Here is a 22,486-nt window from a genome sequence, read left to right as displayed (position 1 = left end):
ATTGGCACCCCCTTTGGGTGGGCACTGTGTGCTGGGGTGTAAAGGAACATGCCTGGCGCTTTGAGCTGCCTGGCCACCATTACCCCCTGCACTCTAGCAGGGGGAGCTGCTCTCTCAGCTGGTTGGCCCTGGCCTTTGGTTCAGGGCTACCCCAGTGACTGTGGATGCCCAACACACCTGAACTTTGCTGTTCTGCTGGGATGCGTCCGGGGAGATGTTGTCCTGTCACCTCCCTGCCCGTTCGAGCTGACAGTTCGCCCCATCCCACGCCCCAGCCTCGCAGCTTGTGCCCAGAGGTGTGGAAGCATGTGGGGCGCCTGGCCATGCAGGCATTGTTCTGCACAGGTAGACACTGTCCTTTGAGCTGGGGCAGGAGTAAACAGGGAAGCCCCAACCAGGATGAGCAGGCCCTGGTAGTGCACCACCACAAGGATACGCAAGTGTGACAAAGAGGAAGGCTCCCCAGGTGGATGAAGGACCCAGAATCAAGGCCAAGGATGGAGCAGTCAGTTCTGACAAAGCAGTTCAGAATCACAGCTGGAACAATGACACTTGTTTGCATTTCCAAGCATCTTCCACACCCAGGTCCAGTGTCACGGACCCACAGGATAGGTGCTACGTGCCCTGCTTTGCAACCGCATCTAGGAGGAACCCCTTTGTTGGGCCAGACTCTCAAGAGCTTTCACTTGTCCTTCAGGGTCGACCACACGGCCTCACTGCCTCCTGAGACTGAACCTCTGGGCTCCAGCACTCCTGCTTCAAGTCGTGAGCTCTGCCCAGTGAGAGACAGACTCCCGGGAGAGACTTGCCCATTCTGCAGGAACTAACCCACCTCAGCCAGTATTTGCAGTGACCCTCAAGCAGTGTTTTCAGAACAATCAGGTTTATTAGTTGACTGGAACCCAGCACAGGAAGTCCATAGGTCAGCGCAGAGACAGGAAGGTAAAAGCAAGGACCATTCTGCTCAACCCAGAGCAACTCACCCACCAAGCTGTAATGAACCCCATTTTCAGACCCCTTCTGACTTCCTTCCTCAGTCTTCTCCAGGCTGAGAGAGCCAGGCTCCTTCCAGAAGCCAAATCTTTAGATTCATAGATTCATAGATACTAACGTCAGAAGGGACCATTCTCATCATCTAGTCTGACCTCCTGCACAACGCAGGCCACAGAATCTCACCCACCCACTCCTACAAAAAACCTCACCTATGTCTGAGCTATTGAAGTCCTCAAATCGTGGTTTAAAGACTTCAAGGAGCAGAGAATCCTCCCTCAAGAGACCCGTGCCCCATGCTACGGAGGAAGGCTAAAAACCTCCAGGGCCTCTTCCAATCTGCCCTGGAGGAAAATTCCTTCCTCACCCCAAATATGGCGATCAGCTAAACCCTGAGCATATGGGCAAGATTCACCAGCCAGATACTACAGAAAATTCTTTCCTGGGTAACTCAGATCCCACCCATCTAATATCCCATCTCAGGGGATTAGGCCTATTTACCATGAATATTTAAAGATCAATTAATTACCAAAATCACATTATCCCATCATAACATCTCCTCCATAAACTTATCGAGTTTAATCTTAAAGCCAGATAGATCTTTTGCCCCCACTGCTTCCCTTGGAAGGCTATTCCAAAACTTCACTCCTCTGATGGTTAGAAACCTTTGTCTAATTTCAAGTCTAAACTTCCTGGTGGTCAATTTATACCCACTGTGTCTTGTTCTTGTGTCCACATTGGTACTTAGTTTAAATAATTCCTCTCCCTCTCCGGTATTTATCCCTCAGATATATTTATAGAGAGCAATCATATCTCCCCTCAACCTTCTTTTAGTTAGGCTAAACAAACCAAGCTCTTGGATGAAGATTATCTGGGCCCCCCGATTTAGTCCCATTAAGCTGTTTGAGTTTCATTTCTACCTCAGATATGGTAATATCTACCTCCATATCCTCATTCCCATTTGTCATGCTACCATTATCCCTAAGATCCTCTTTAGCCTTATTAAAGACTGAGGCAAAGAATTTGTTTAGATATTGGGCCATGCTTAGATTATCCTTAACCTCCCCTCCATCCTCAGTGTTTAGTGGCACCACTTCTTCTTTCTTAGTTTTCTTCTTATTTATATGGCTATAGAGCCTTTTACTATTGGTTTTAATTCCCTTTGCAAGGTCCAACTCTACTTGACTTTTAGCCTGTCTCACTTTATCCCTACATGTTCTGACCTCAATACGGTAGCTTTCCTTGCTGATCCCTCCCATCTTCCACTCCCTGTATGCTTTCTGCTTTTTCTTTATCACCTCTCTAAGATGCTTGCTCATCCAGCTTGGTCTACAACTCCTGCCTATGAATTTTTTCCCCTTTCTTGGGATACAGGCTTCTGATAGCTTCTGCAGTTTTGATTTAAAGTAATCCCAGGCCTCCACTACCTTTAGATCCATAAGTTCTTCAGTCCAATCCACTTCCCTAACTAATTTCCTTAATTTTTGAAAGTCAGCCCTTTTGAAATCAAAAACCCTAGTTGCAGATTTATTTTTGTTAATCCTTCCGTTCAGTTTGAACTGAATTAGCTCATGATCACTTGAACCAACATTATCCCCTACAACCATTTCTTCTATGAGGTCCTCGCTACTCACCAAAACCAAATCTAAAATGGCATCCCCTCTAGTCGGTTCAGCAACTACTTGATGAAGGAATCCATCAGCTATCACATCTAGGAAAATCTGAGCCCTATTATTATTACTAGCACTGGTCCTCCAGTCTATATCGGGAAAGTTAAAGTCTCCCATGATCACGCAGTTTCCATTAGTATTTACTTTATTAAAAACATTAAAAAGGGCTCTATCCATATCCAAATTAGATCCCGGTGGTCTATAGCACACCCCAAGCACTATCGTAGGGGAGGCTCTACTAGTTTTCTTCCCCAATGTAATTTTTGCCCAGACGGACTCTGTCTTATCCATTCCATCGCTTCTTATTTCTTTACATTCTACCTCATCATTGATATACAATGCTACTCCACCACCTTTACCTTTATTTCTGTCTTTCCTAAACAGCACATACCCTTCAATACCTGTAGTTCAGTCATGACTACTATTCCACCATTTTTCTGTTATCCCTATAATATCTGGTTTCACTTCCTGCACCAGTAGCTCTAGTTCCTCCATTTTGTTACCTAGGCTCCTCGCATTGGTGTACAAACATCTTAATTTTTGCTGTTTGGCCTCGCTCACATTTTGTACTCTATTAGGCAGGGTCATTCTACAGCCAGTATAACCTATTAGACTGGTATCCACACTGCCTTTCCTCCTTATATACATTCTCCTACCCACGGCTGTATCCTTTCTTACTTCGTCTTCTTCCCTCTCAATGCTAAAATCCGGCGTGGAGATTACCTGGACATCTCCCAACCATCTCCCCCAAATTCCTAGTTTACTTCCCCCCTCACACCCCCAAGTCCTTTGTTCTGAGCTGGGGTCTCTGCTCAGGTTCCCTGCTGAGAGGCAGGGAAATCCTCCTGCCTCTGGGTCTTTGGTTGCTAGGTGTCCGTGTCCTGGTGACTGGGTTTTCCATTGACATGGGTTGGCGTCACTCAGACAGCTAGGCAACACCCATCCACCTATGTCTCTTGGTCTGCCATGAGAGCAAACTTAATCCTGTTGCCCCCACCTCCCCTCCACACCCCTCCTAAATAGCAATAAAACATATGCAGGGTAAACTGAAGTACTGGGTCTCAGTTGCTTGCCGGTGGGGCTGGGTCTTGGTTCCTGGTTAGTGGGGCTGCCACTTAGTGCTGATTGGGGTGAGAGGAATATTTTCAAAATTCATAATTTGATGGAAAAATCTGGCCCCCATCTGGGGAATGTGTTGCTAGCCGTGGGCTCTAACGCTGCCTCTCCAGGGCCTGGCCCTTCACCTCCACCCTGCTGCTCTCGCTCCAGCAGGCACTGGCCTTTGGCACAGCTCTGAGGACCTGATCCAGCTCCATTGGAGCCAATGTCCAAATGCCCATAGACTTCAGTGGCTTGGGATCCAGCCCTTGCTCACATGCCCAGTGCTTTGTCTCCCCTGTAACGGGGGCTAGCTGCAGTTTCCCCATGGCTCCTGAAGGTATAATTGTGCTGATGGGTGTAATTAGGGGGAACTGGAGAATTAAATGTGGGCGTTAAACTTGCCACACACACAATTCGCTTTATGCTTCAGACTCAAATCATGTTAACAGCAACTCAGAAAGTAATAAAGGGAAGAAAAGAGGAAGAAGCAATAATTACCACTGAGCAGAGATTAATAGCAGCCTCGGTCAATTGTGACAGGCTTTTCCCTGTCTCTGAGCAGTAACATGCCGCTGCCTTGACTGTTATCTTCAGTACAGGTTCCTATGCAGCAGACGCCCCCTGGGTGTCTCAAAACAGTTGCCCCAGAATCTGGCTTCCTGCCCAGCCACATGCACTTGCCTCCCCATCCCTAGCATGTGAACCTGGGTCTTGGAGAATCTCACCTCTTGTAGCTCAAAGAATGTAAAACTAACTAGCATCCAAAAGCAGGAGAGAGCTTTCTCTCCGACACCACCTGCGTAGCCAGTCGTTGACTTCCACGATTCGACGGTCTCTACCCAGGCCTTTTCTTTCCATGGGGAGGATGGATGAAAACACCACTTGCACCTCAAACGCCTTTATCCTTCTTCCAATTTAATTCTGAATCTAATTTTGGGCCTAATTCTGTTAGTAACCTGTGTACAGAGAGGAGTTAATTTACCAAGTGATTTTTGAGTTGACTGTGTCCCTTTTAACTTATGGGAAAGGGGTTTCAATGTCTTTTCCCCATCCATCTAATTTACATAATGCATCCTTGGTGATGTCATCTTTGTGCTTGAAGAGGAATTGAACTGCAGATGTGACGTCACCTGAAAAGCCCAATCTGTGCTGAAGTCCTATAAGCTAAGAATTATACCGGGAGCAGTGTCCACTATCAGAGGAGGAATGGGGACAGCATGGAGCTGGAGCCCCTGTCTAGAATGAATCACTCTACTCTCCCGTGTCATAGATTCATAGATTCATAGATACTAAGGTCAGAAGGGACCATTCTGATCATCTAGTCCGACCTCCTGCACAGCGCAGGCCACAGAATCTCACCCACCCACTCCTATGAAAAACCTCACCCATGTCTGAGCTATTGAAGTCCTTAAATCATGGTTCAAAGACTTCAAGGAGCAGAGAAGCCTCCCTCAAGTCAACCATGCCCCATGCTACAGAGGAAGGCGAAAAACGTCCAGGGCCTCTCCAATCTGCCCTGGAGGAAAACTCCCTCCCGACCCCAAATATGGCAATCAGCTAAACCCTGAGCATATGGGCAAGATTCACCAGCCAGATACCCAGGAAAGAATTTTCTATAGTAACTCAGATCCCATCCATCTAATATCCCATCTCAGGGGATTTTGCCTATTTACCCTGAATATTTAAAGATCAATTACTTACCAAGATCCCATTATCCCATCATACCATCTCCTCCATAAACTTATCGAGTAGAATCTTAAAGCCAGATAGATCTTTTGCCCCCATTGCTTCCCTTGGAAGGCTATTCCAAAACTTCACTCCTCTGATGGTTAAAAACCTTCGTCTGATTTCAAGTCAAGTGTCACATGCCCCATCATGCCCATACATAGAGCCCTCTACACCAACATTCCACACAAAGATGGACTACAAGCCGTCAGGAACAGTATCCCCGATACTGTCACGGCTAACCTGGTGGCAGAACTTTGTGACTTTGTCCTGACCCATAACTATTTCACATTTGGTGACAATGTATACCTTCAAATCAGCGGCACTGCGATGGGTACCCGCATGGCCCCACAGTATGCCAACATTTTTATGGCTGACTTAGAACAACGCTTCCTCAGCTCTCGTCCCCTAATGCCCCTACTCTACTTGCGCTACATTGATGACATCTTCATCATCTGGACCCATGGAAAAGAAGCTCTTGAGGAATTCCACCATGATTTCAACAATTTCCATCCCACCATCAACCTCAGCCTGGACCAGTCCACACAAGAGATCCACTTCCTGGACACTACGGTGCTAATAAGCGATGGTCACATAAACACCACCCTATATCGGAAACCTACTGACCGCTATTCCTACCTACATGCCTCTAGCTTTCATCCAGATCATACCACTCGATCCATTGTCTACAGCCAAGCGCTACGATATAACCGCATTTGCTCCAACCCCTCAAACAGAGACAAACACCTACAAGATCTCTATCATGCATTCCTACAACTACAATACCCACCTGCTGAAGTGAAGAAACAGATTGACAGAGCCAGAAGAGTACCCAGAAGTCACCTACTACAGGACAGGCCCAACAAAGAAAACAACAGAACGCCACTAGCCATCACCTTCAGCCCCCAACTAAAACCTCTCCAACGCATCATCAAGGATCTACAACCTATCCTGAAGGATGAGCCATCGCTCTCTCAGATCTTGGGAGACAGACCAGTCCTTGCTTACAGACAGCCCCCCAATCTGAAGCAAATACTCACCAGCAACCACACACCACACAACAGAACCACTAACCCAGGAACCTATCCTTGCAACAAAGCCCGTTGCCAACTCTGTCCACATATCTATTCAGGGGATACCATCATAGGGCCTAATCACATCAGCCACACTATCAGAGGCTCGTTCACCTGCGCATCTACCAATGTGATATATGCCATCATGTGCCAGCAATGCCCCTCCGCCATGTACATTGGCCAAACTGGACAGTCTCTACGTAAAAGAATGAATGGACACAAATCAGACGTCAAGAATTATAACATTCAAAAACCAGTTGGAGAACACTTCAATCTCTCTGGTCACTCGATCACAGACCTAAGAGTGGCTATACTTCAACAAAAAAGCTTCAAAAACAGACTCCAACGAGAGACTGCTGAATTGGAATTAATTTGCAAACTGGATACAATTAACTTAGGCTTGAATAGAGACTGGGAATGGATGAGTCATTACACAAAGTAAAACTATTTCCCCATGGTATTTCTCCCTCCCACCCCACCCCCCACCGTTCCTCTGATATTCTTGTTAACTGCTGGAATTAGCCTACCTGCTTGTCACCATGAAAGGTTTTCCTCCTTCCCCCCCTGCTGTTGGTGATGGCTTATCTTAAGTGATCACTCTCCTTACAGTGTGTATGATAAACCCATTGTTTCATGTTCTCTGTGTGTGTGTATATAAATCTCTCCTCTGTTTTTTCCACCAAATGCATCCGATGAAGTGAGCTGTAGCTCACGAAAGCTTATGCTCTAATAAATTTGTTAGTCTCTAAGGTGCCACAAGTACTCCTTTTCTTTTTGCGAATACAGACTAACACGGCTGCTACTCTGATACATAGAGCAGTGGCTCCAGACATGAGCTGTTAATATTCACCGCATCTGCACTCGGGATGTCCCAGACTCATCACACCTTGTCAAGTTGGACACAGGATATTTGTAGATAGGTGGAAAGAAATCTGGATTCAGAGTGAGCAGACACCAAGTCCATGTAGATCAATCCTTCCAGTTGCAAAAAAGAAATTTTGAAGAAACAAGTTTCTGGGAATAGAAATATTATACAAAATCTTCATGTAAAGAAAGGTTTTACATTAAAAAATAAAATGTTTAAAGGAGCTCTTCAAAAACAGAGTTAGTTTGCTTTTTAAAGTTATGCCTAAATAAATTGCCCAGAATACAAAAAACGCCAGCCAACCAAAACCTGCTCTAAAGACTTATCACTTGTAAATTGTAAAGAAAGCTTTACAATCCAGCGTATAGTATAAAACCCACAACTGATGGTTTTTACATTAAAAAATGATTTTTTTAAAGGACAAAAGCCCTGGCTTTCTGACCGCAGGAAGTTCAGTGATAAGGCTGCAGCCTCTGTCTTGGTTAACTGAAGAAACAGTCCAAAGACCTACCGCCTCCTTCCCTGACTTTTTTTTTCCCCCCCAAATTAAAGCTGTCATCTTTTCCTGTTCTTTTGCTTAACATAGTTTTTAATCATATCAAATAAAGTTTGGAGTTTTTTTAAATAAACTTTTAAAAAATGATCGTGTATGTAGTGTAGTTGTAATGTGCAGTCCCAGGATATTAGAGAGACAGGGGGTAGGGGGGTGGCTTATGTAATATCTTTTATTGGACTAATTTCTATTGGTGAGAGAGACAAGCTTTCCAGCTACATAGAGCTCTTCTCCCAGACCTGAAGTAGGGTAAGACCTGAAGAAGAGCTCTGTGTGGCTTGAAAGCTTGTCTCAGAAGAGTTTCCAAATCTTATGAGATAAAAGCGAATCAAGGCCAAAAATCAAGCCAATCCCATTTCAAAACAAGCCCAATCCATTTTCGCTCCTAACAAATAAGCCGCAAACAAGCCACACTTCAAAAGGGGTCAGAGTAGCAGCCGTATTAGTCTGTATTCGCAAAAAGAAAAGGAGTACTTGTGGCACCTTAGAGACTAACAAATTTATTTGAGCATAAGCTTTCGTGATGCATCCAATGAAAGTGAGCTGTAGCTCATGAAAGCTTATACTCAAATAAATTTGTTAGTCTCTAAAGTGCCACAAGTCTTCCTTTTCTTTTTTCAAAAGGGGTGTTTTTGAAAAAATTCCATAATGTATTTTTAGCAATAATGTAGAGTACACACAACAAAAAGGTATATTATGAACTTGTAACCATTCTGCCAGATAGACACTGCAGAAAACAGGAATAGGTTCTATATGTTGGGGGTATTTTTCTTTTAACAACACTTTGAAAGAAAGTCTTCTCGTCTCCGCTCCGGCTCCTCCCCCAGGCTCCCAGCCGCCCACCCTTCACGCCTCTCCGGCCACTCCCCCGCCCACCCCCTGCACGTCTCTGGCTTCTCCCCCAGGCTCCCAACTGCCCACCCCTCGTGACTCTCCGGCGGCCCCCCCGCCCACCGCTCGTGCCTCTCTGTCCCCTCCCCCAGGCTCCCAACCGCCCACCCCTCGCACCTCTCCAGCCACTCCCCCGCCCACCGCTTGCGCCTCTCCGGCTTCTCCCCTAGGCTCCCAACCGCCCACCCCTCATGCCTGTCCGGCTGCTCCACCTCTCATGCCTCTCTCTCCCCACACTCTAGAAGTGCTAAGTAAACACATGGCCTGCAGATAAGGTGCTATGGTTTTAATTTAAAAGACGGGGTGGTGGGGGGAGAAGTAAACTGGCCCCTTCTAGTTGTATTTAGAAACCTGCCAAAAGCACTAATCCAAGTTTCCCACAGATAGGTTCCTTTGAACTAAACCTCCTGTAGTACAGTTGATAGGGAACTCTGACCCTTCCTCTGCACCACATGCAGTCCTCCCTTCACAAATGCGAAGGCACATGAAAGTTGTCAGTACAGCATCAACAACATGCCAGGCTCTTTAGAAGGGTATTAAGACCCGGTCCCTGCCCCCAAAGAGTTTATAGTAGGTAGGCAACATACCAATGCAGGGAGATGGAAAGAAGGCAATAGAAAGCCACATACCTGAACACCAAAGTAAGGTGCAGTGTCTGGTTAGCTCCCTAATTTTTTTAAACATGTGTTGGCATGGAGGAGCGAGTGGGTACATGGCAGCTTGGTGCTGAGAGGGGGATCCAACCAAAGCAGATGGAGTAAGAATCAATTCCCTGGGCTCTTCGTTCCCTGAATCCTTTCCCTCATTGGCCTGCAGTGCCTTGCCAATTGGGCTGACCTAGAGCATTGGCCTCTCCCCATTGGCCCTGGGGACTCTCAGTCTCCTCCATATCCTTTCTTTTTGTTGGAGGTGTTAGGTGAGAAAAATTAAATATGAAGCAGTTATGCCAATCGAACCAAAACCAGGCCAATAAAGGTTGCTGGGAAAGTCCCTGAATGAGATAAATAGAATGAAAGAATACTTGTTTAAGTTGCAGGGAGTAAGAAAAAAGGGGAGGCCTGCATTCCTGCCTTTTTGTACCAAATGTTCAGTTTGTTGAGATACGGGGGCACTGTTTTCCACTCCCTGTTCTTGTGTTATGTCTCTTTTTAACTCCTCGTCTTCTGGTTGACACCCATACCGATAAGAAAGTTAGTGAAGCATTACGATTTGCTAAAAGCTATCTACAATAAGGGGGTAGAAGTGCATGCATAACATAGGGGAGGGGTGGGCTGCTTTATGAATAAATCTGTGACGCGACGGGACTGTCTATAAAAACCTATTAGTTTTACTTAGAGGCTGCTAGTTCTCTTTGGAGACGGGCTGCTCTCTATTGTTGTGTGCACTCTTCAATAAAGAGCTTTGTGTTCGGACCTTGCTGGTGTTGCCTGTCTCTCTCCAGTCAGACAACGAACCGTGCCGTCTGGGGTTCAAGTCCTCGACAGAGGGATTGTGCTACTGGGAGCCAATCATGCTCTTCAGCGGGAAATTCAAAAAAAAGCAGCAGCCATTTACAGACAATGTTTTCCTACACCAGCTTGCACCCGGTGCATAGTGCATACTGAAAGGGCACAGCAACAGAGATTATGCAACAGTCTTGATGCTGTAGGCTTGATGGGGTCTGTGATTTGGTAAGCTTTGCATGAGGGGTTGACCTGTTCATATCACACAGGGCCCACCACCCCTCCCCTCTCCCACCCTGTGATGGGGAGCTCCAAAAAAATATGCTTGACACAATCATTTTCAACTGATATTTTATTTACAACACACACCATATTTTCATAGATTCATAGATTCATAGATACTAAGGTCAGAAGGGACCATTCTGATCATCTAGTCTGACCTCCTGCACAGCGCAGGCCACAGAATCTCACCCACCCACTCCTATGAAAAACCTCACCTATGTCTGAGCTTTTGAAGTCCTTAAATCATGGTTTAAAGACTTCAAGGAGCAGAGAAGCCTCCCTCAAGTCAACCATGCCCCATGCTACAGAGGAAGGCGAAAAACCTCCAGGGCCTCTCCAATCTGCCCTGGAGGAAAATTCCTTCCCGACCCCAAATATGGCAATCAGCTAAACCCTGAGCATATGGGCAAGATTCACCAGCCAGATACTACAGAAAATTCTTTCCTGGGTAACTCAGATCCCACCCATCTAATATCCCATCTCAGGGGATTAGATATATCCGGTTTTGTTCCCTACCACACTCAAACTTTTAGGGGGTTTTTTCAGCAGGGTTTTGTGATTTGCTGAACAAAGAAGACATTCAACATGTTGTATTAAACATGTATCCATCAGCTTGATTGTTTCCTCTAACGCTCTGTCTGGGTCCTCAGTCACTTTGTCCACCAGCTCTGCCCCTTGAGCTAAGTGTTTCTGGGTTAAACAGAGGCCTATCCCAGTGTGATGATAATATTTAAAACACTCTCCATGCACAAATTGCCACTAATTCCTTTGATTTTACAGTTCGCATCACCTACAGTCCAGTTCACACAGTCGTGACTCCTCTGGCAGGGGGCATTATGAGTAACCCTGGGCAGTCCTCAAATTGTTTGTCTCTCAGGCAGTGCATAACAAGTCCATGCACAGCCACTCGACGAGTACACACATAACAGTTTTACAATTCTGGCCTCGCACAGGCTTAATACCATATTTCTTCCTCAACGTTAAAGAGTACGGGCCTATAGGATAAGCACCCTCTTCTCTTTCAGTATCCTGCTGAGCATCTGGCATTGGGTCTGAGCAAAAAGAAGATCAGGCCCAATCCATTTGCTCCAGCAGACAATTGGTGTCCATATTCTCCAAATCCTCTGAGCATCTTTGTACTTTTATATGATGTGCTTTTAAAACCTTTTACTTTGTGTGTCAAGAGACCCCTTCAGCTCACAGCTTTTACAATAAAAGAACTGCCTCTGGATGGGCTCGATCCAAAAGCCTCTAGCCAATTGAGCTACCTTGGCCAGGTTCCCTCCAAGCCCCTAAACATTCTGATGTAAGCAGAGTCAGGATGAGCTCTACCCTGACATCTGGTGGCAAATCATGGTGGGTTGTAGGAAGAACTTCAGGGGCTGAAGTTTGCATAGGCACACCCACCCTGCCTAGATGGTCACTTTGGCTGTTGTAGGAGCCCCAGTTTCACTGTTACTGGTGCAGGAATAAACTGTTATTATCCGGATCATGTGAATCAAGGACAGTTGAACTGTACGTGGCCTTTTGTTATGATGGAGGGACTCGCCATCAACTTAGCAGCACTCGCTAGGCAAGGGTCATGGGTTCCAAAACCTAGTGAATAGAGAGAGGCTATGGATAGGTATTAATGTCTGGGAGTATGGGTCCCTGGGGAGGGCTTTACATGTTAATTACACCTTCTTCCTGCACTGTGGAATATTTGAGCTAGTTTTGATCCTAATAGGAGTCTAGTTACAGACTGCTAAGCTGAATTCACTTTAGGCCAATGGTGCATCAGCATTGGGGCTCCCCTACTACAAGCTGAAATCGCTAAAGAGCTAAAATTACTAAGAGCTGAAATCACTGAGCGTTGTGTTAAGTAGTGGGGGGGCTTGAAGCTATATTGTGGAGCAGTTTGTGGGGTGGCTGAAGCAGCTCATGGGGCAGCTGGTGGAGCGGAGTGGAGCAGAGCCCCATGGAGAGGTGGGACAATTGGCTTTGGACCACATAAGATGCCCCTTAACCCCTCCATTTCTACCCAGGTTGGGAGGTAAAACTCTGCAGATAAACTTTTGAACTCTGGGGCTGCACTGACCAGGGACAGAAACTTTTGGGTTGTTGGACTTTTGGGACTTTGGGTGACTTTTGGGTTGCTGGACTCAAGAACCAAAGGTCCAATTTGCTTGGAGTGGGTTTTTGCTCATGGGTTGTGTTATGAATCCTGTTGATGGTGTTTCCCCAACATAATGCCACCTTGTCTCTCTCTGTTATTAAAAGGCTTTTGCTACTCAGATTCTGTGCTTGTGAGAGGGGAAGTATTGCCTCTTGGAGGCGCCCAGCGGGGAGTGGTATATATTTGTCCCAGGTCCCTGGATGGGGGCTTGAGCCGGTTTTGTATTGTGTTATTGGAATGGAACCTCTAGATACTGAACCCGGCCCTTGTTGCTGCCAACTCTGATGGGCAGAAGGGTTACACTTACATACAACGTAGCTGTGACTCACTTCTGTACAACCCTCCCTTTGAATCATTTGGGTCTCCTGCTTGGGATCCAGAGTCTCAAACAAACTTGGGTCAGTGATCTGGCCTCATATTTCTCCTCCACATTGTCCTTGTGATCACATTCATCGGCAGCTATTCTGTTGGCCCGTTCCCATGACGCGTCTCAAACACCATATGTGTCAGTAGTATATTTGTTTCTTCATTTCCCACAATTTTCACCCATATAACATCTCTTCCTGAGCCACTTGACTGCTGGTGCTAGCAAGGGACTTCTAGGCGCTTCCATCTTCAACCAACAGGCCTCTTGAAACAGATCATTCTCTTTTACGAGAAAAGCTGCGCTATAGTCTTAGCCAATAGTTCAGGGCTAACCTTTCAAAAGTCCATGGATCTCCCTCCCTAAGTAAGGAGGAATTTCTGTTTAAGGGCACAGGAGGATGGGAGCTGTTGCACCCTTAGTTTTGTATTATTTGTATATCTTATACTTTCCTGAGTCAGTTGTGTTACAATCCAACCCAAACCAAACCAAGTTTTCTGATGAAAAGGCAGGGGTGGTGAATTATATGTGCCCGTGGTGCCTGGGCTCCAGCAATATTCAGGGCACAGGGTCCTGGCTCCACCAACGTTCGGAGCTGGGTCTCTCCCCCTGTGTTTTGCCAGGGGGGAGGAGGGGCCCATCCCTCGGAGCTCGCTGCTACCAGCAGGGAGAGGGCTGGGGGGAGTCCTCTCTCTGGTCCCAGCCCCGGGGCAGCCTGCCTGCACCCCAGCCTCCTCATCCCCAGCCCCACCCCAGAGCCCTCACCCCCAGTCAGAGCCCTCACCCCCACACCCTAACCCTCTGCCCTAGCCCTGAGCCCCTCCCACACCCCTCATCCTCTAGGACCCTGGAATGTAATAATAAACAGAAATGTACCTGATGCTTTTGCAGGTCCTGCTACAAAATGTCTCCAAGCCTGTAATCCCCCAGTGTTTTCCTTAATCTGAGTTATTGATTGTTTCATTTGTCCATTGTATGGGGGAGATAATGCCTGGTAAAGGAGGGAAGTGTTTCTGAATGATACACGCTTGCCCATGCTAAAGCATGACAACTAACAAAGAATGGCTGCCTACAAAACAGTTTCACTACAAAAGATTTCAGTCAATTATCAATATTCCCCTAAAACTCAGGACTGCTCTCTGACCCCCATGACCTGGTCTACCTGTTAAACTTTCAAACATTTCTTTGTAAAATAAACTCATTATCTGATAGGATGAGAACCTGTATGGTCAGCAAGAGAAGATGAAAAGACCACAGTTTAAAATTGAAAAAAAAAAAAGCAAGAAAGGAGGGGTGGGGCCCTGTGGCTGTTTCTTCAGATAACTAAGGCAGCCACTTGAGTTGGTGCCTTAAGCACACCGAACTCCAGGCAGGGAGCCTACCTTGCCCCTCCACAGCACTCTCCTGGCACTGCTCTGTCCCAAAGCAAGGGGAATGCCACCATTCCCAAGGTGCAGAGCCTGTAATCAGCGCAGGACTTCCACCAGGTCACACAGCAAGGGAGTGTTATCGCAAGAACTTGCTCCCTTGTCCTTCCCGATCCCCTGCTTCACCATGTGCAAAATGGCACTGTCAGAGTTGGGCCCTTCATTACAGATGGGGAAGCCAAGGGGCAGAAAGGCTGGCTAATGACTCAGCTGAGTGCCTGGGACCTTGGACTGGTGATAGCCAAGCCTCTCACAGTCTCAGCTTCCCCAGATGCGAAACTGGGCTAAGGATATTCACCTGCCTCATGATCAAATGCTTGCCAAGTGCAATATAATGGCTCAGGTCTCTAGATCAGTGGTTTTCAACCTGTGGGCCGCAGGCCCTGAGAGTCCACAGAGCATGTCTAAGATTTCCAGAGGTCCACACTGCTATTTGAAATGAAAAAAGGTTGAAACCCACTGCTCTAGATCTAATGTTGTCAGCACAGGTGCCTGATCTTCACCACTCAGCAAGGGAGACCTTTGGCCAATGCAGCATCTGGGGAGAACCAGACTGACAGGGGCAGGGATATCAGAGGCAGATAGATACTGTGAGAGGCACCTTGCCATCACCACCTCATAGGGTGATAGCTCAGCTCTGGGGCTTCCTGCTGGAGGTCCAGGCTTTTGTGGCCCCAGAATGGGCAGGGAGCATGCACCCGGTTCTCCAGGGTGCACTGCTTTCCCTTCGCTGCCAGCAGCAATTCATGGTGTGGATCTCTAAAGCTCTGGGGTTTGAGCTGGGCCTCACAGGGAGACCTGTCCCCTCTGTGTGTCACCAGTACGTTCAAGGCCAGCCAGGGCTCTTCTACACAGCCCAGGATTTGGGGGATAAGTGTAACAGCATTTGTATCGGGGACAGCATTTGTCTCAGCAATTAACGTCCTGGCTGCACTGACAGAGCCTGACTCTCTTCACAAGCAGAGCATGAGTCAAGGCCCAGAGCTTTGGCTTGGGGATGGGGCTTGGGGGAAAGGCTCAGTTAAATGGGGAGCGCCTCTCACTGCCAGGACATGCCGCATGGTGTTTGTGGGTATTTCACACACACACACACACACAGTCTATGTAATGGGCAATGAGTACAACAAATTCTGAGACTGCTGTGTGCATGGGGAGTGTCTCTGTCAGTGGGCACAGCTGGCTAGGCTGGGCCCCACCCTGCACAGGAAGGGGTTGATAATGGCCATTGCCCCATGAACAGCATGAAATTGGCTTGAGTAGGCAATTCCAGACTCCGCCCCGGAACGGGATTGGTTGGACATGTTTCCTCTTCCACCTCCACGCAGGGATAAATCAGGTTCCTGCGCCACAGCAGGTTTCGGGGCAGAGCAACCCAGGGCTTCCCAATCTCCCTTCTCCACATTCCTGCCCCTCTGAGTCTCCTCTCTGGGTCGCTCTGCAGGTGAAGAACATGGAGAAGCTACAGCTTTGGCTCCTCGTCCTCGCTGGCCTCTTGGGAGCCGTCACCCAGGAAGGTAAGGGCAGATCCTGCTGCACAGGGTGATCAGGGCGGAGCTGGTTAGGGCTGTAGACTTGGAGACTTCAGTTAAATCTTGAGTTAGGTGAGCTACCACGGGTGCATTACAGACCCAAATCAGACTGCAGAGCAGCACAAGCAAATCTCTCCGGTGCGGGAAAGACACCTGCATTTCGTCAATCTTGGGGCAAATGCTGGAAGACTCATACTGCATTAGTTAAATGTCTTGTGAGTTTCTAATAATTACAGATGGTTTTCTAACATAAGGTACCTCTGTACAATATCTTCCAGTGGCTAACGGTGAATTAATTGGTTGCTGCACAAAAAGTGATAGTCTGGATGCAAATGATCACAACCTAATTGCTACATTTGTTATTTGCAAACACAATACAGTCATAAAGACATTTGGCACCCTAAAGAGGCCAATTTTCCAAATGTGAAAACAATCATGAGTTAAATTGATTGGGAGGAAAAAATTAAAAGGCAAAATGTGAGCAATAATTGGGGGTTGTTTAGAATCTTTTGTTAGATTCTCAAAAAGTCACAATTACAAAGAAGACTAAAAAAGCATCCTGGATAAAAAAGGAAGTGAAAGCAGAAAGGCACAGGTTTTAAAAACAAGTTTGCAGAGGCGAGCCAGGAACGTTATAACAAAGGTGGGGAAGAAGTGTCTGTCTAAGACCCAGTGTTCCAAAGTGCTGTAAGATCCATGCTGTAAGGGCCCGTATGCACTGCATCCGAGAGTGCTAAAGGAGTTGGCTGATGTGATTGCAGAGCCATTGGCCATTATCTTTGAAAACTCATGGTGATCGGGGGAGGTCCCGGATGACTGGAAAAAGGCTAATGTAGTGCCCATCTTTTAAAAAGGGAAGAAGGAGAATCTGGGGAACTACAGGCCAGTCAGCCTCACCTCAGTCTCTGGAAAAATCATGGAGTAGGTCCTCAAGGAATCAATTCTGAAGCACTTAGAGGAGAGGAAAGTGATCAGGAACAGTCAGCCTGGATTCACCAAGGGCAAGTCATGCCTGACTAATCTAATTGCCTTCTAGGATGAGATAACTGGCTCTGTGGATGAGGGGAAAGCAGTGGGCGTGTTGTTGCTTGACTTTAGCAAAGCTTTTGACACCTTCTCCCACAGTATTCTTGCCTGCAAGTTAAAGTATGGGCTGGATGAATGGACTATAAGGTGGATAGAAAGCTGGTTAGATCATCGGGATCAATGGGTAGTGATCAATGGCTCCATCTCTAGTTGGCAGCCGGTATCAGACAGAGTGCCCCAGGGGTCGGTCCTGGGGCCAGTTTTATTCAATATCTTCATTAATGATCTGGAGGATGGTGTGGATTGCACCCTCAGCAAGTTTGCAGATGACACGAAACTGGGAGGAGAGGTAGATATGCTGGAGGGTAGGGATAGAATACAGAGGGCCCTAGACAAATTAGAGGATTGGGCCAAAAGAAATCTGATGAGGTTCAATTCAACAAGGACAAGTGCAGAGTCCTGCACTTAGGACAGAAGAATCCCATGACCCGCTACAGACTAGGGACCGAATGGCTAGGCAGCAGTTCTGCCGAAAAGGACCTGGGGTTACAGTGGACAAGAAGCTGGATATGAGTCAACAGTGTGCTCTTGTTGCCAAGAAGGCTAACAGCATTTTGGGCTGTATAAGTAGGGGCATTGCCAACAGATTGAGGGACGTGATAATTCCCCTCTAGTCGACATTGGTGAGGTCTCATTTGGATTACTGTGTCCAGTTTTGGGCCCCACACTAGAAGAAGGATGTGGAAAAATTGGAAAGCGTCCAGTGGAGGGCAACAAAAATGATTAGGGGACTGGAACATATGACTTATGAGAAGAGGCTAAGGAACTGGGATTGTTTAGTCTGCAGAAGAGAAGAATGAGGGGGGATTTGATAGCTGCTTTCAACTACCTGAAAGGGAGTTCCAAAGAGGGTGGATCTAGACTATTCTCAGTGGTAGCAGATGACAGAATGAGGAGTAATGGTCTCAAGTTGCAGTAGGGGAGCTTTAGGTTGGATATTAGGAAAAACTTTTTCACTAGGAGGGTGGTGAAGCACTGGAATGCGTTACCTAGGGAGGTGGCGGAATCACCTTTGTTTGAGATTTTTAAGGTCAGGCTTGACAAAGCCCTGGCTGGGATGATTTAATTGGGGATTGGTCCTGCTTTGAGCAGGGGGTTGGACTAGATGACCTCCTGAGGTCCCTTCCAACCTTGATATTCTATGATTCTATGTGTATGCTGACATTGTCCTGAACGTGGGGCTGCCTCACCAGGGCCAGGGTGGTACAAACCTGAGGTCACCTGGTCAAGGGGCTCCAGAGATGTGGTGTCATGGTAGAAGGAACCATGTTCTACCAGTAGAACTTCCTCGTTCTAATAACTTGTTTTTTCACACATCTGTGGGAGGCTCAAACAATGGCCCTGATCTTCCCCAGATTAGGATAACCAGATCAGATTTGAACTCTGCTTCCCCAACACAGAGCTGGGCACTAGCTATTGTTACCAAGTTATTTGCTAGTCTGTCCTGCTCTAAACATTGGCATGTATCTGCAATATGTGCCAGAGGAGTGATTAGCATGTGCATGGTGAGATGGAGCATGTCAGGCCTGGGGTGCTGTGTGGTGGTACCCAACTGTGTTGCAGAGAGGTGTTTATGCTGCAGTCACTGGGTGGCTTAAGGGCCCAGGTCGTACACTATGCTCCCAAGAGTGCTGTGTTCTATGCCCGCCCTTTGCAAGTTTCTGCAAATGTTGCTGTGTGTTACTATTCAGCATGCTTAGCTGGACCTTAACCAATCATTTTACTAAAATTTTACAACCCAATCCTAATACAGTGTAACAAAATTCTCTAACCAATCCTACCCCACCACCTTAATTGATTTACACCTAGCAAAATTAATTATGTAACAGACAGAAACAATCAAAGAACCAGACAGAGATCATAGACAAACAATAGGGAAGTGGGGACCATAAAGACAAAACAATAAAGAAATCAGAATTTCATAACCACAACTATTGATAAGTTATTTCTTGCCAGACAGAATACTATCAAACTAAGTTTTCTTTAGCCATCTTAAGATCTGTTTCTTTATCTGGTGATAGTGGGTGCTATTAGAACAGGATCTCCTTCTTAACAGCCCGATATTACATTTTACATTTTACATTACATTACATTTTATTTTACATTTACATTACATTTTAAAATTACATTTTAATGTAATTTCGATGGAATGTGAGGATGTGACTTCCTGCTTCTTAGCTAATGGCTGCTGCTCTTCTAATCTGGCTGCAGACAAAGGCCTTGGGCCTTACAATATGGCTACAAGCCTTACAATTAGGGTAACCAGGTGCACAGTTTTCGACTGGAACACCGGGTCAAAAAGGGACTATGTCGGCCATTAAAAGTCCGGTCAGCGGTGCTGCCGGGCTAAAGCAGGCTAGTCCCTTCCTGTTCTGGCACCATGCTGCACCCCAGAAGTAGCCAACAGACACATTTTGGTCCCCTGCACAAATTCTGCCCATTCCTTCCCTTTGATTTGCCCCCATCTTCCCACCTTCTGCCTTTCCCTCGTCCCCCACACCCATTTATAGCAGGGAGCAGGTTCTGATAGCAAGTGAGGGCAGAGTGATGGCAGTGGCTTCAGCAGATATCACAGAGCATTCTCAGATTGCTCCAGCCTGCTCAGTCAGAACAAAGGTGCAGATTAGCTACGGTTCAGGCTTTCTGTTCAATCGCTGATTTTAATACTCTAAAATCCACACGCCTCGGGTCCCATTTTCAAAAGTGACAAGGCCCTTAGGAGCCTGAGTCTAACGGAGAGTCAGTCATGTCTATGGCTCAGTGACACACCTAAAAATGGGACTTAGGCTCTTAAGTCACTTAGGTGCTTTTGAAAATTTTACCCTGATCTTGATGTAAAGATTCCGAGGGTGGAGAATTTACTGCACTCCTTAGTAAGCTGTTCCCATGGCTAATCGCCCCACTGTTCAAAATGTGCATTTTATGAGACACGGTTGTGACAAGCAGGCTCACAAGCAGATATGGGGGCACCACTTTCCACCCTTAATCCGAAGTGTTTCACACACAACCTGAGCAGGTCTCCCAAGTTAAACGCCATTGAGCATGGTCATGGAGCAATATGAGGGGGTGTTCACGCCACACTAGCCCACAAAGGGTTAATGTGGCTCAGCAGGTTTAAGTAATCTTATAAGCCCACCTCTCTTAGGCTTCTGCTCCCACACCCCGCTGGGTACCCCCTTCCTTCAGGGCCAGGATCCCAGGGCTTCTCCTCTCCCCCCATGGTCCCCTCCTTTCCCTCTCTAAGCCCAAAAAGTGACTTCAGGCTTCCACACTGCATCCCCCTTTCTGCTGCCAGCTTCCTGGCTTCAGAGGAGCCTTGCCTGCTCCTGCTCAGCTGGGCTCCATCCTCAATCAGGGCTTGTCCATCAAGCCAAACTCTCCCTCAGATGGGTTTAATCAGGTTATTTAACCCTCTCTGAGCCACATTAACCCTTTGTGGACTAGTGTGAGGTGAATACCCCATTGCAGGCAGGCGCATCTAAACCTCCTGCCTTCTGGGTGGTCAGTGGGAGGGACTCAGATGGCATGAGAAATTAAGGAGGGATTTACGGGAGTACGGACTGTACATTGGTCAAAAAGGGTTGAGTTGGCATTTGGCAATGACTGCACAGCCTGTTCTCTGATTGGCTGGGGGAGGTGTGGGCCATACATTGTTCACACTTTGACACGCAAGGGTTACTGGGTAGAGGGGTGTGGAAGTGGAAGAGCAGATGGTGCTGAGGGCCAAGACTGAGGAGTCCAGGGCAAACTGCAGAGCGGCGCAAGCACTGGAATGAAGAGCAGAGTCTGTAGCGAGGGGCCTGAGTAGTGATACCATCACACCAGTACCAACACCCAACATGTCTCTCATCTCTCCCAGATCTTTATCAAAAGATGTTTGTCTTTCAGAAGGACCCTAGCGATGCCCATGTGGTCGTGAAGCCGGAACCGGAGTGGCCGCTGCAGAACTTCACCGTGTGTCTGAGATACTTCACTGATCTGACTCGGCCATACAACCTCTTCTCCTACGCTGCCAAAGCCCAGGACAATGAGATCCTGCTCTTCAAACCCAAACCCAGGCAGTACGGACTATACGGGGGGGGGGGGGGGGAATTTGTGACTTTCAGAGTCCCAGAGACCCATATGGACTGGGAGCACGTCTGTGCCGGCTGGGACTCCACCACCGGCATAGCCGAGTTCTGGGTGAACGGGAAGCCCTTACCCAGGAAGGGCCTGTGGAAAGGCTAATCCATCAGTGCCGAGGCTGTGATCATCCTGGGGCAGAAGCCGGACTCCTTTGGAGGCGGGTTTGATTTGTATAATTCTTTTACAGGTGAAATGACTGACATGTACATGTGGGGGTATGGTCCGTCACCAGGCAAAATAAGAGGTACATATCAGTCTCTGCAGCTTCCCCCCTGCACCCTGGACTGGAGGAACTTACAGTATGAAATAAAAGGTGATGTGGTTGTGAAGCCCAGGCTGAGAGACACGCTGATCACATGAGCACAGGCTGCATTTGGGCATAGTGCAGCCAGGGCCGGCTCCAGGCACCAGCGAAGGCAGCAGGTGCCTGGGGAGGCCAATAGAAAGGGGCAGCACTCCGTCCGTCATCGGGGCGGCATGTCCAGGTCTTCGGCGGCAATTCGGCAGCGGGCCCTGCAGTCCCTCTTTTCCTCTTTGGCGGCACTTCGGCGGCAGTTCAACCAGGCTTAGTTTTTTATTTTTTTTTCCTTCGTCACTTGGGACATCAAAAAAGCTAGAGCTGCCCTGGGTGCAGCCCCAGCCCAAAGCCATGGAGCTCCAACTCCGCCTGTCTCATTTCAGAGAGGCTGACCTCGCCCAGGGTGTGCTCTCTGCATCTAAACCATGATGATTCTGACATAAAGGAGAATGTGATCTTCCGCTCCCCTGGTGTTCGTGTCATTCCTTGTCACACACACGGGGAGAAAGCACAGAGCTGGGAAAGGCCATGAGGTCCAATCTGGCCCTGAGCTAGACTAAGAAGGTTCAGGGTCCTGGGCACAGAATATCAGAAAAATTTTAAATTTTTTAGGAAGGTCGCAGGGGGGCTCAGTTTCAGATTTTGCCTCGGGGCCCCAGAAACTTTTGTGCTATGCCCCCAGCTTTGGAACAGTCTCTTGGAGGAACTCCTCTGATGTGCCGCACCCTCAAAGACTCTCATGTGTCCTTCAGGGTCACCCACACAGCCTCACTGCCTCCTGACACTGAACCTCTGGGCTCCAGTTCCTGCTTCATGCGTGAGCTCTGCTCAGCGAGCCTGACTGAGACAGACCCCGGGAGAGACTTGTCCACTCTGCAAGGATTGATGCACCTCACCCAGCATTGCCAGT

At 47.5% G+C, this 22,486-nt stretch overlaps 1 protein-coding gene across 1 annotated transcript; it reads left to right on the top strand.

Moving 5' to 3' along the window:
• The first annotated feature begins 15,911 nt into the window (after positions 1-15,911).
• LOC119847630 (mucosal pentraxin-like) lies at positions 15,912-22,030 on the top strand. The gene is made up of 3 exons (XM_038382562.2): positions 15,912-16,052; positions 21,013-21,214; positions 21,466-22,030. The coding sequence occupies exons 1-3, from the start codon at positions 15,989-15,991 to the stop codon at positions 21,467-21,469; spliced, it is 270 nt and encodes an 89-aa protein (XP_038238490.1). The 5' UTR covers positions 15,912-15,988; the 3' UTR covers positions 21,470-22,030.
• Positions 22,031-22,486: the final 456 nt, after the last annotated feature.

This window comes from Dermochelys coriacea, chromosome 24 (genome assembly GCF_009764565.3).
Source record: "Dermochelys coriacea isolate rDerCor1 chromosome 24, rDerCor1.pri.v4, whole genome shotgun sequence".
In the NCBI taxonomy this organism is placed as follows: Eukaryota; Metazoa; Chordata; order Testudines; family Dermochelyidae; genus Dermochelys; species Dermochelys coriacea.
The sequence above is the reverse complement of the archived record's forward strand: the minus strand, read 5'-3'. Positions and strand labels throughout refer to the sequence as shown.